The sequence below is a fragment of the Staurois parvus genome, unplaced genomic scaffold, assembly GCF_062004578.1.
Source record: "Staurois parvus isolate SC_StPar_1 unplaced genomic scaffold, SC_StPar_1.0 ptg001133l, whole genome shotgun sequence".
Taxonomy (NCBI): Eukaryota; Metazoa; Chordata; class Amphibia; order Anura; family Ranidae; genus Staurois; species Staurois parvus.
Genome location: NW_028318929.1, coordinates 4,281,139 through 4,294,151, shown reverse-complemented (window position 1 = coordinate 4,294,151; position 13,013 = coordinate 4,281,139). Strand labels below are relative to the sequence as shown.

The 13,013-nt window shown below is 39.3% G+C and overlaps 1 protein-coding gene across 1 annotated transcript in view; it reads left to right on the top strand.

Annotated features, from left to right (window-relative positions):
* Positions 1 to 1,141: 1,141 nt before the first annotated feature.
* LOC149439366 (complement factor B-like) overlaps positions 1,142 to 13,013 on the top strand; it is a 93,169-nt gene continuing 81,297 nt past the window's right edge. The window contains exons 1-3 of the mRNA XM_089659152.1: positions 1,142 to 1,297; positions 8,580 to 8,774; positions 9,759 to 9,944. Coding sequence (XP_089515278.1) covers positions 1,264 to 1,297; positions 8,580 to 8,774; positions 9,759 to 9,944 — 415 coding nt within the window. The 5' untranslated portion in view covers positions 1,142 to 1,263. The remainder of the gene's footprint in view (positions 1,298 to 8,579; positions 8,775 to 9,758; positions 9,945 to 13,013) is intronic.

The following is a 13,013-nucleotide window of genomic DNA, read 5'->3' as shown; positions in this document are numbered from 1 at the left end:
CGTCAGCTATAGCATGCTGCTTTGTTTTTCTCTGTGTAGCAGAACAATACAAAGCAGCTTGCTTACACAGTAAACACACACAGCACACTTAGTTAAACAGCACACAGTTAACCCTTTGATGGCCCCAGACGTTAACCCCTTCTTGCCCAGTGCCATTAGTACAGTGTTAGTGCTTTTGTTTAGCATTGATCACTGTATTAGTGTCACTGGGGATGTCAGTGGCAGTTAGTCAGTGGCAGTTAGTGTCAGAATGCCCACTGCAGTCCTTCTATAAGTCGCTGATCACCGCCATTACTAGTATAAATAAAAAAAAAAAATTCCACTATATATACCGCCATTTGTAGATGCTATAACTTGCACGTAAACCAAATAATTTACACGTACAGTATTGGGATTTCTTTTAGCAAAGACATGTAGGATCATCCATTTTGGCCTAAATTTATGATGAAATTTGATTTTAAATTTTTTTTACTGGACACGTTTTATAGCAAAAAGTCAAATATATTGTTTTTCTTTTCAAAATTGTTGGACTTTTTCATTTATAGTGCAAAAAATAAAAAACGCGATCAAATACCACCGAAAGAAAGCTCTATTTGTGGGAAAACAAGGAAATAAATTTAATTTGGGTGCAGCGTTGCATGACCGCGCAATTGTCAGTAAAAGTAACACAGCGTCGTATCGTAAAACTATGGCCTGGTCAGGAAGTGTGGGGGGGGGGGGATCCTCTGGAGGGCAAATGGTTAAAGAAGACTGTGCCCAGGCAGGTAGGTTTATTTTCTTGCATACTTCTTTAGCAGCAAAGCCTGTCTGCTCTGCATTTTTTTTTAATGTTGGACTTTAGTTCCACTTTAATTCTGCTCGGTTATAACTGTTAACTTACACAGAAAGGAAAACAAAGGAAAACAAAGAAGAATTCTAGGAATTCAATAGGAAAAAGGATTTTACAGAACAAATCTTCAAAAAGTTGGACTTTCCATGGAAATCAGCAGCATTGTCCCGAGAGTATTTCTTGGCAAATTCAGGATTTTCCCTGTTTTCATGTCTGTCGGATTGTGTAACCCCCTCTCTCTGTTCCTCCTCCCTTCTGCAAACACCTGTTGTGAAAGCATGCTGTTTATTTTACCGTTTACAGGAATTCACCTCATCCTTTCCTCCCAAAGTCCATGTGTCCACAACACCCTCTTATATCCACACAGTAGCCATCCCCTCACTAACAGACGAGACAGGCGAGGAAGACAGAGAAGTTCCCAGACTCCCTGCAAGATGCTGCTGCTGCTTCTACTGGGCAGCTTATCACGTAAGTCATGAATATTTCTCTGATTTTTCCTGTTTTCCAATGACCCCTGCCAAATATACACTTTGGGGGTGATTTACTAAAGGCAAATAGACGGTTCAATTTGCAAGGGAAGTTGCACTTTGCAAGGGAATTGTCCCCAGAGTTGAGTGAATTAGGTGAAGCTCTGCTGACTTTCATCATTCAGTCCCCACTAAGCAAAAATGCTTCTTTATTATTTTCTTTGCACGTGATTGGGTATTCTTTGCAAAGGGAAATTTCCCCCCATTCACTAAGCTATTTATACTCCAAAGCGAACAGCTTATTTGCTTTCAGTAAATCAACCCTTTTGTCTTTCAAAACTTTTGCATCAATTGATGATGAAGAGCCAATCTAAAGGTGGTGTTAGAAGTAGGACGCCACGGAGAAATTATGGCTAAATTGATTTCACTGTGACTTTACAATTTCATTGTCGACTATGGGGAAATTTGCTTGAAAGAAAAACAAACAATCTTCTCTTTTTATTTTTTTTTGTATTACGGTAGTTTGGTTTATTCTATTTAGTGTACTTCCATCATTCAGTCCCCACTAAGCGACTTCCATCATTTAGTCCCCACTAAGTGACTTCCATCATTCAGTCCCCACTAAGCGACTTCCATCATTCAGTCCCCACTAAGCAAAAATGCTTCTTTTTTATTTTCTTTGCACGTGATTAGGTATTCTTTGCAAAGGGAAATTTCCCCCGCATTCACTAAGCTATTTCTACTCCAAAGCGAACAGCTTATTTGCTTTGAGTAAATCAACCCTTTTGTCTTTCAAAACTTTTGCATCAATTGATGATGAAGAGCAAATCTAAAGGTGGTTTTAGAAGTAGGACGCCATGGAGAAATTATGGCTAAATTGATTTCACTGACTTTACAATTTCATTGTTGGCTATGGAGAAATTTGCTTGAAAGAAAAAATCTACTCTTTTTTTTTCTGTATTACGGTAGTTTGGTTTATTCTATTTAGTGTACTTTGTATTTGTTTTTTCTTCTCTTTTTTGTGCATTTAAGGGCTCATGTACACTGCATCTGATAAACTCAAGTTCAGGAGCTGTTCTGCGTTTTTTTCAGCAGCCCCTGAACTCTCCCTAATGTTTTCCTATGTGTTCATGTACACATGGTTCTTTACAGTAGTTTACAGGCAGTTGAGTTTACAGTTGTTTTTTTGAACGCGCCAAATTTGCTTTCAGGAGTAGATTTTACCGGTGTTTCAAATGCCAAGCGCGTGTAAACTTGGTTAACCACGTTTGGAAGCATTGTTTAACTGTTCCATGACCAGATGATGTTCAGAGCCTTTTTTTATCATCAGAAATGCATGAAAAGCATTTTCCAGGTACTCATATGGACCCGGTACACCAGTGCAGTCAGTTCCAGATTTGCGTGAAGGAATAAATGGTAGAACGTGCTGCATTATGCTCATGATGGAATCCATAGTGAATACAACCAGAAAAGACAGGTCATCTCAGCACATACTGCTCTCTCTGCTTCTGCTCTCTATTTCTCTCAAATGTTTGAAATAGTTAATTATTTACTATTTTTCAGTGCATTCTGGGCATTTGGGAAGGTCTCCTGAGGTTATCTTTTAAAAACGCTTCTAAACGCAAACGCTCATAAACGTGGTATGCAAACGTGGCTTAACCTACGTTTTCCAGCAGTCAGTTTCCATTGTTCAGAAGAGTTTTCCAAACGCCCCGTGTGGCTCATTTAGACTCATGGTTGAGCCGTGTTTGTAGCAAATCTCAACCACCCCCTTAGCCCTAGTTATTTATTATTTATTTCAGGTACTTCTATAGCGCCATCAATTTACGCAGCGCTTTGCATTTATATTGTACATTCACATCAGTCCCCAACCTTCAAGGAGTGTACAATCTAAGGTCCCGAAGGCTGGCCATACAATATACAATTTTCTTGAGAATTTTGCTTTAGATTTACCAAAAACCATATAATATGAGGTTAAACATGAACAACACTTCCAACTGTATCCAATTAGGCAGGCTCTTGCACTACATAGTTCAGGGGTAGGCAACCTGCGGCTCTTCAGCTGTTGCAGGACTACAAGTTCCATCATGCCTCTGCAAGTCATAGCTGTAACCAGGGGCGGACTGACAACTCATGGGGCCCCCGGGCAATAGGGGATCATGGAGCCCCTGTGTCCTTGCCCAAACTCAAAAAAGCCTATGAAAAAGATACCAGGGGCATCTCATGGGGCCCCCTACTGACCCCGGGCCCTCAGGCAGTGCCCGAGTTTCCAAATGGTCAGTCCGCCCCTGGCTGTAACGGTCAGTTTTGTAATGTTGCAATGCCTCATGGGAAATGTAGTTCCACAATAGCTAGAGAGCCGCAGGTTGCCTACCCCTGACATAGTTGAAGGTAAATCTAAAGGAAATTGGGCAGAAAACTGTAAGAAAATTGTATAGTGTATGGCCAGCCTAACTCACATTCATACATACACATACTAGGGCCAATTTAGACAGGATCCAATTACCCTACAGCATGTCCCGTACAGGCAAGCATATGTACTGACAGGTCTGCAGGAGACCTGCATGGTACCAATGATCTGCTGATCACTGGTGCAATGCTTTACAGGCTCCTGCAGCAAACAATAATAAATGCACATTGTTTTACCTGCAAATTGTTTTTTACCAAAAGGTGAACTTCTCCTTTAATGCATTCACAGCATTAAAAAGTAACTCCACTTTTGATGTGGGAAAAAAACAATCGACCCTGGGTTATCAAAGTGTATTGCAGGGATTTTGACACATTGTAGCAGATTCCTACATGTTTCAGCTCTGAAGAAATAGCTGTTTGTTTGATCATGTCCTGTGCTGCCTGATTATGAATTGGAGGGCTGATGGGAAAAGCTGCAGGGTCTACATACCTTTAGAAGTAATGAACCCCTCAGCAAAAAATGAGACTTCTATTGCAGAGGATGCCTAAAATCTGAGTTGAATCTTAGTACAGATTTCAGGGGAAAGCAATGAGTCAATCACACAAATTTCCATTTTTGGGGTTCCTGAACACCAACTGTGTACAGAACTTCAGATTTGCCATATTGCATTACATTTTACCGAAAATTACAGCACTGCAAATTGAAAAAAAATTTAATTTTTAACACCATTAAACTACAGCGTGGCTTATGTAGTAATTGTATGTGCTATAATTTTTTTTTATTTGCTATATTTTTTATGGTAAAAAAATGTCCCAGCATTTGTGCTACCTGCATTGATGAAAGGCAAAGAACTAATAAGTCTTGCTTTTGTTCATAGGATGAGTGACAATTTAAAGGGCATAACCCAAACCTTTCTCTTTACTGTTATATGGAGTAGAGAAAGACTAGAATTATACCCCCTGTTGTGTTTTTATTGCTGTCTGTGTCTTGTCCAGGTTAATGCACCCTCTCTATTTGTCCTGGAGACCATTGTCACCAAGACAAAAAGTGATGGAAAATCCTAAATTTTACAGTTGTCACCAGAATAAAAGATAATGATACATCTTTCAACAAGTACATCTGACTTAGAGACAACTGTCTAAGAGGGAACATTTTTTTTCAATTTTTTCAGGAATCAAAAATATCAAAAATAAGCTGACATGGTTTTCTTAGCCCTCAAAACTGAAAAAAGAGGCTTAGTGCACATTTTAATAGTGTAGAAGATGCTTGCAGGTTTGAGGTTTTGAGGGCTGGCATGTCTTCCTGACTATTATTTATAGGCAATGTTTGTGTATGGCAGCTCCAAAGTGAATCTGTGTCCAGCAAATGGACATTCAAGTGCTTTCATAGTCTTATCAAGTAGTTCATGAGCTTTAAAATAAGTCCTCATTAACCTCTGTAACTGCAGGTACTATGGAGTAATTTATCCTCAATGTTTACAGCAAAGTCACTCAAGTTGTTCAAGCTTGCACGTCTAAAGGCTTTCCAGCATCAGTAGGGGAAGGGATAATATGGAAAACCTGTTAAAAAAAATATATTACTTACCTAGGTGGATGCAGCTCTAAGTGTGAGAACTCAGCGATCACATGGCTCACTAGAGCAGATCGCCGAGAGGCTGAGCCAGGTGCCACTCCAGATTCTGGGGTGGATCCCGACTTTAAAGTTGGGATCTTTCCGCAGCCTGGACCGGCAGAGTAACATCAGCCGAAAATGGGCTTCAGCCTGCTGTCAGCTAAAAACGTGTCACAGGAGTGCAGAACGAACTGCACTCCTGTGATCCACAGGAGAAGTACAGCCAAAAGAGCTCTGGCTGTACTTCTCCTTTAAGGAATATTTGGGGGTTTTCTATAGTTCTATAGGCCCTGAGCTACATCACTAACCTAATCTCAAAATATCAACCAAATCCTTCTCTTTGTTCCTCCCAAGATCTCCTACTTTTGTAGCTCCCTCATCACCTTCTCCCTTGCTTGCCTCTAGGACTTCTCCAGAACCTCTCCCATCCTATGGAACTCTCTACCCCAATCGGTGCAGCTATCTGCTACTCTGTCCACTTTTAGCTGATCCCTGAAAACCCTTCTCTTCAGAGAAGCCTTTTCAGGCCTCCACCTAGCAACTGTATTTCCACTTTCTCCATCAGCTCATCCCCCACAGTTATTTCTTTTTGTATCACTTGGCCATTCCTTCTAACGAGCAAGGCCCTCCGATTCCTCCTGTATTGAATTGTATTGTAACTGTTAGCGATATATAAATCCTATATATATATATATATATATATAAAGCGATATAATACTAATAATAATATTAATGAAGTTATGGAGCTAAACCAACAACTTCTAAAGAACGTCTGACAAAAACTGTGCCATCCTATAGATTATTATTATTATACAGGATTTATATAGCACCAACAGTTTGCTCAGCACTTTAAAATATAAAGGGAGACAATACAGCAACAATACAGTTCAATACAAGAGGGAAAGGAGGGCCTGATCCATGGAGCTTACAATCTAAGAGGAAGGGGCTAGTGGTACAAAGGGTAGTAACTGTGGGGGATGGACTGGTAGGAGGAGTAGAAGATTCCATTATTAGCTGAGGGCAGGATAGGCTTCACTGAAGAGATAGGTTTTCAGAGATCACCTAAAAGTGAGCAGAGTAGGCGATAGTCTGATAAATTGGGGTAGAGAGTTCCAGAGGATGGGGGAAGATCTGGAGAAGTCCTGGACAGATGTGCATCAAGCATATATATTTTCAGCACCTCTTGGTTTCAGGTTAACCGTTAACTTTCAGAATGCAGTGAATTGCATCAGACACCAATGTTGCAGAATGCAGTGAATTGCATCAGACACCAATGTTGCAAAGTTCTGCTTTATCTCCAGTTCCAGTGAAATGAGAGAAAAACCATGACCAGACTTGGCTGCAGGTCCTAATGCTGACCAGCTGTCAGTCCTGCATAGCTGTATACTGTATGTATGGAAGTGTTGGGTCTCAAGGCTGCCGACTTTAAATTGCATTGTTAGCACAATATTTATTATTGTCCATTTATTACAGCTTAGGTTTGCTTTGTCACAAAGATTTTGTTATGAAAGCATTATGCTAGGTTTATGGCTGTAAAAGGTCAAAGGGAGCCCCAAATGAAAATCCCTAGAAGTCCAGAGTCAACTGGTTACAACAATGCATTTCACAATCCCTTTCATTGGGGGCTGGAGGGCTGAGAGTTCTCTTCTGGGGGAATCCCCGTCTTTGTGGTGAGCTGCCAAATACAAGTGAAATGGGCTCAAGGAATGCCTTTGTTCACGTTTTGATGAACTGTGAAAATATGTACCCAGCACCCCTCTTACCAGTACCTCTTAGGAATATGGCTGTGGCTTGGATAGGGGTAAGGCTGAAGGGTCAGTCAACATACAGACATAAAGGTCTCAGGATTTAGAGTTGAACAATTGCTTTTCTAGGATTTTTTTTAATAACTTTCCTTGATGTATGTTATTTTTTTGGTTTTGTAATTTTTTTTTTCATGTGGTATGTACCACTTCCCCCATACCACACAAACTCCAGTGGAGAAAGGAGACTTGGCCATAATATTAATGTTTTATGGCAAAGAGAAATGTGCAAAGAACAGTAACCCACGGAAAACCAATAGGAATCACCCTTTGTTAATTTTACAATAATCGGCTGAAATGTGACTTTGTGTTATACAACGTGGTTGAAAGAACAGGTAAATGTAGTTTGAATTATATTATCCCTTACTATTATACAACAATAGTCTTTATATATTGCATGATGTTAGATCCATTACACTGGAGGCCAAGAACAGTTCTATGCAGTTCTATGTGGGATAGAGGCATTGATTGGTTGCTCAGCTGGGGCAGAAGCAAGGTACAAGCGCATTGGTTGGAGCTGGGGGAGCTCCTACCAGATAACAAGGAAATATTTTACCACTCTCATTAGGTTTTTTTAACCCATGAAACAGAATTAGACATGTGCGGCTAATTTTTTTCCGAATCAAAAACAAAAAACTTTCATTATTTGGAGATTCAGGTATAACGAATTTAAACAAATCCAAAAAAAGAAATTAAATTAAATTTGAAATTCCAATTCGAATTTGAAAATGAAATCATATTTGAAAACAAATTAAAAATTTAAAACATATTGCGGATTTCCTTCAAAGATTATGTGTATTAGTGTTAGAATATAGCGTCTTCCGAAATTCGAATTTGAATAAAATAGAATAGAAAATAAAGGAATAAAATATAAAATAATAGAATAAAATAGAAAGTAAAAGAATGAATGGAAAAAAATAGAAGATAATAGAATAGAATAAAATGAATATAGCCGTCTTCCAAAATGCGAATTTCAAAATTCTATTAGAAAAGAATAGAATAAAACAGAATAGAATAAAAATTCAAAGACTAGAATAAAATAGAATAGAAAAAAATAGAATAAAATTGAAAAAAGAAAAAATACAATAGAATAAAATAGAAAAAAATCGAACTTAACTTCAAATAGAATAGAACCAGCTCTTCACAATTAATTCAGATTGATTCCGCAGTTTCTATTTTAATTCGCTTAAAATTTTTCGAATCCATTGGAAAATTTGAAAACAAAAGAAACTAAATGTAACAAATTTTGTTATGAATGCAACGAAACTGAAATATGTAACTTAACGAATCAATCCAAAAGGAAACCAAAACACATTTTTTCATTCTTCACCTGTCTAGGCAGAATCCTGGCCAGCCAAATGCTATCTAATTTAAATCATTGCTTATATTGTACTGGCCTATAATTTATTTATAATTTCCACATTTTTAGTCACTTACATTGACACTCTTTCTTGCTCCAGTGTCCATTGCTGCCCCTACTGATCGGTGTAGCCTTGACACAGTGGCCATTGTTGGTGGCACCTACACAGTAAGCGAAGATGGCGAAAAAGTGGAGTACAGCTGTCCGGAAGGAAAGTATCCATTCCCATCTGCTATACGGGAGTGCCAGGGGAATGGGCGATGGACACATGAAAAGCAAAAAGCTGTATGTAAAGGTAACTATTTTTATTTTATATTTTGCATATAATCAAGGCTTTTTTTCAGCAGGAACACGGGGTATGCAGTTCCGGCACCTCAAGCACTGAATGTATGTAATAGCAAGGGGTGCTGGGGTGTTTACTGATGCTGGCTGCTTTGGGATCTATTTTTGAGGGTATTGGTTTGTTTTTTGTTGCTTGGGAGGTCTATTGTTTCTGGGGGCATTTGTGTTGCTGGGGGGTCAACTGTTGCTGGGAGTCATCTACTGTGGAAGAGGGGGTCTATTATTCCTGGCAGCTGGAGAGTCTTTTGATGCTGGCTCCTGGGGTTTATTGTTGCTGGGGGGGGGGGGGGATCTATTGTTGCTGGCTGCAGGGGATCTATCTTACAGCTTTCCTATTATCATACACAATAATTAGCACCACAAAATGATACTTGCTTCTGTATTATCCAAAAGGGTGGTACTGGTAGGTGGGAAGGGGATAAAACCAAGTGACAGTTCTCGGAGGTGAGACAAGGGGGTTACTTGGAAAGGGGTAGTTCCTGCACCTATCCTCTGAGAAACAAGGCCTAAAATGTTGCCTCATGGCTTTTTGGTTTGGAAGCTACCTTACCAAAATCATTGAGATGTGGAAGGCTGAACATGAGACCTAGCATTTGGGAACTAGAGTCAGAGAACCAACCTCTCCTGTTCTTTGTCACTGCCTGCCTTCTTCTCTGCTGTCACTACGGGGTTTATTTACTAAACCTGGTTGACTCAGAATCTTGGGCACCTGTGCATGGTAGCCAATCAGCTTCTAACCTCAGCATGTTAAGTTAAGCTTCAGCAATAAAACCTGGAAGCTGAATGGTTTTTATGCAGAAGTGGACAAGATTCTGAGTCAACCAGGTTTAGTAAATAAACCCCTGCCTGTCTTGGTGCAGTTTTCTTACACCATCACTTTCCATTTGTGCCTTTGAATACAGTTCACCTGTGCTTCTATATTACTGATCTTTTATAGCTATTGAATGTCCCAGCCCAAACATGTTTGAAGGTGGAGAGGTTGCACCGCGTAAAAAAAGGTTTTACGTGGGTGATGTCCTGCATTTCGAGTGCTGGGGTGGATTCACAATGTATGGACCTGAAAACCGCACTTGTCTGGAGACTGGAAAATGGAGTGGGGAAACGACAATATGCGATGATCAAGGTGAGAATTTCAGATTAAGGAAAATTATGTAAAATTATGAAAATGATATTGAATTATGTAAAGTAATTCCCAATGGTAGACGATAGCATATTATTTGTGAATAGCCCTAAATCTGAGCCTGTAGAAATGATGATCAGCATGTGTTCTCTAGTTGGAGCAATATTCTCTTTCTATATCTGCTGTAGCTCAGAGTTGCAAAGGAGTTTGCATGTAAGAAGATCTTGTGGTTAGATGATTTTGGCGCCAAGCACAAGTCTCAAGCCTCACTCCAGTCCTTCTAGTGTACAATTCCATCTGCTGAGGCCAACCCCTTTGCTATCTTGTGTCCTGCTCCTCGCAATAGGCCTACTCACGACATTCCCAGCCATAGACCTTTATATCCAAAATAAGAAATGTCCACAATAGTTAGCTTTACTGCACTTTACTGGTGATGTTCAGGGAATGGCAAGACAGTCATTTTGCATGGATATACTGTATATTCTGGAGTCACTTGACATACAGTCAATCACATAATGTGGATGGTCTGCAGTAATCACAAGTGAAAGCATGTGAAGCACCTCACAGCTATCTCCCTACAGTCTCCCCTCTGCCCTGGGTCATAAGTATTCACAGGACTATATCCGGGAGCCCTCCAGGAAAGCAGGTTCATACAGGGATCTTCAGCCTGGCCTACAAGGCCTTTTGCAATTCACCTCCCCACCTTTTAAGGGACAGACTACAGCCAGCTGTTCCTGCATACAGGTTCACTCCACCCAGCCTCCTGCCCTGTACATGGCCCCCGTTTCTAGGTTACATTCTCCCAGATGTGGGGTGTATGGCTCTCATACCTCAAAAGACTCTGTCTCTCCCCTTCTAACTTATATATTGGTGCTGAAATCACTTGTAGGAGGGCTCTACCTTAAAGGGCCTAGCACCCAGTGTCACTACCTTCTGTACCAGACACTATTCTGATACAGAGCCACCTAGTGGCAAAGGGGCTAACTGCACTTGCCTACATGCATAGTACAAAATCATGGGATAAGGGGCTGCAGTTCCATTTAGAAACGGCTTCTGAATCTGGAATGGCAGAAAAGGTACATTGACACCAGATAGGTTGGCACATTTTCTTTCAAAGCATGCTAGCACAAGGACCTGTAAAAAAAATAAGGTATGTGAATAGGAGCAGTTCACACTGGTGCATTACACCGATATACACTGATTTGAAATGTAAAAAGTAGAGCAAGCCCTACTTTTTTCAGTGCAATGCATGGAAAAGCATGTCAGTGCATTGCAACATGCATAAAAGAGCAGGTCAGCACTATAGCTCCTCTGCCGTGCTCTAGACCTTTGCATGTTTGAGGAAGCATTGAGAAAAATGTTAAAAATGCAACATGCTGACGTACATCAATGCACGTTCATTTTCTTGCACTCAACCCACACTTTAAGGTGTGAATAAACCCAGAATAAAACACTGCTTGCCTTCCTTAAGTATTTTTTCAGTTGGCACATACAGTTTCCATATTTTTGTTAGCATATATGCTTTCTCCTATTATAGCTAGTATATTAGTATACAGAACAGGAGTAAAGATGGAGGAGTTTGAAAGAGGCCTGCTTATTCTGTTGTACGGTATACATACAATTGTGTATTTCCCATGACCTTTAAATGGCTTTGAGATAAATTTTCTTACAATATATACTGTATATTTAACTAAAGTTAAAATATATATATATATATATACGTATATATATATATATATATATATATATATATATATATATATACACATACATACACACAAAAACACACAGTGCTGTGAAAAAGTATTTGCCCCCTTCCTGTTTTTTTGCATGTTTGTCACACTTAAATGATTTAGATCATCAGACAAATTCTAATATTATGTATAAAAAGAAGAGATCTTTGCGCTTAGCCAAATGATGTATATAATAATGAAAAAGTGAACTTCTGCTACTACCTTCCTGAATACCAGAATACATTTTAACTAACTAAATAAGTGCACTGTCCAGTTTAAATATGATCAATAAATAAGTAAAAATACAAATTTGTGCAAACTAAAATTCATATATCAGCAAAGATCATAATTTCATGTAAGGTGTAATACAGCATAAATAAAGCTATAAATAAATATAAATAAGTCCTCAAATCCAATGTGAAGAAAAAGTGCTGTGTGCCAAACATATCTTCCAATAAAAGTGCTGCTGTGCTCAAAAGGTGCTCCTCAAAAAACAGGCAAGCCTTTTACCGGACCAAATTGATCTCAAACTCTAGAGATCAAATGAGCAGATAGTGTCCAAACTCCACACTGACAGATGGATGGATACAGCAAATAAATGCATGTTCACACCAGGAATCGCCCTAACCACTTCATACCACTCTCCGCAGTCATGTATGGAAGGGTTTCAACAAGAAGAAACCTCATGGTGCAACCCAGTTAAAACCAAATGATTTATTAAAACTTAAATATTGCACGTACATTCAGATGGGTAAAAAGAGCAGTGTAAAAGCATAAGAGTGTTCAGCTGCGGTATCAGTCCATCGGCATGTGCATGGTGACGTCACAGGAAGACTCTGACCGAGCGTTTCCCCAAAAATGGCGTTCTTCAGGATTGGAGATCATTCGTACGACATCAGCAGTCACCATATTTAAAAGAGAAAGAAAACCAGAAGCTTTTGGCATGCAAATGCACACATAGCACAGCCAATCAGCATGGTTTACATAACTCAGTAATACAAATGTAAAATAGAATATGTTATTATGATTAGAAAAAGATATATATATATATATATCCCCTCCAATTTGTTATATACTTTTCTATACCAACAACCTGCAGGGATGATGGAGCTCTCCTACGATGTAAAGCAAAATGTTTGGACACGCTATGTGATGGAAAACCCTTTCTAATATTACCCAAATGTTCTCCAATTCGAACATTCAAAGGATTTGGTGCTAGAATATCCTTCAAAGACCATGAATGTGGTTGTGCTGGAAGTGTTGGATCCAAAATATTGTCCTCCTTAAGAATATTACAATGTTTTCTTAAGACACTTTTAATCTATTCATGTTGGGATGA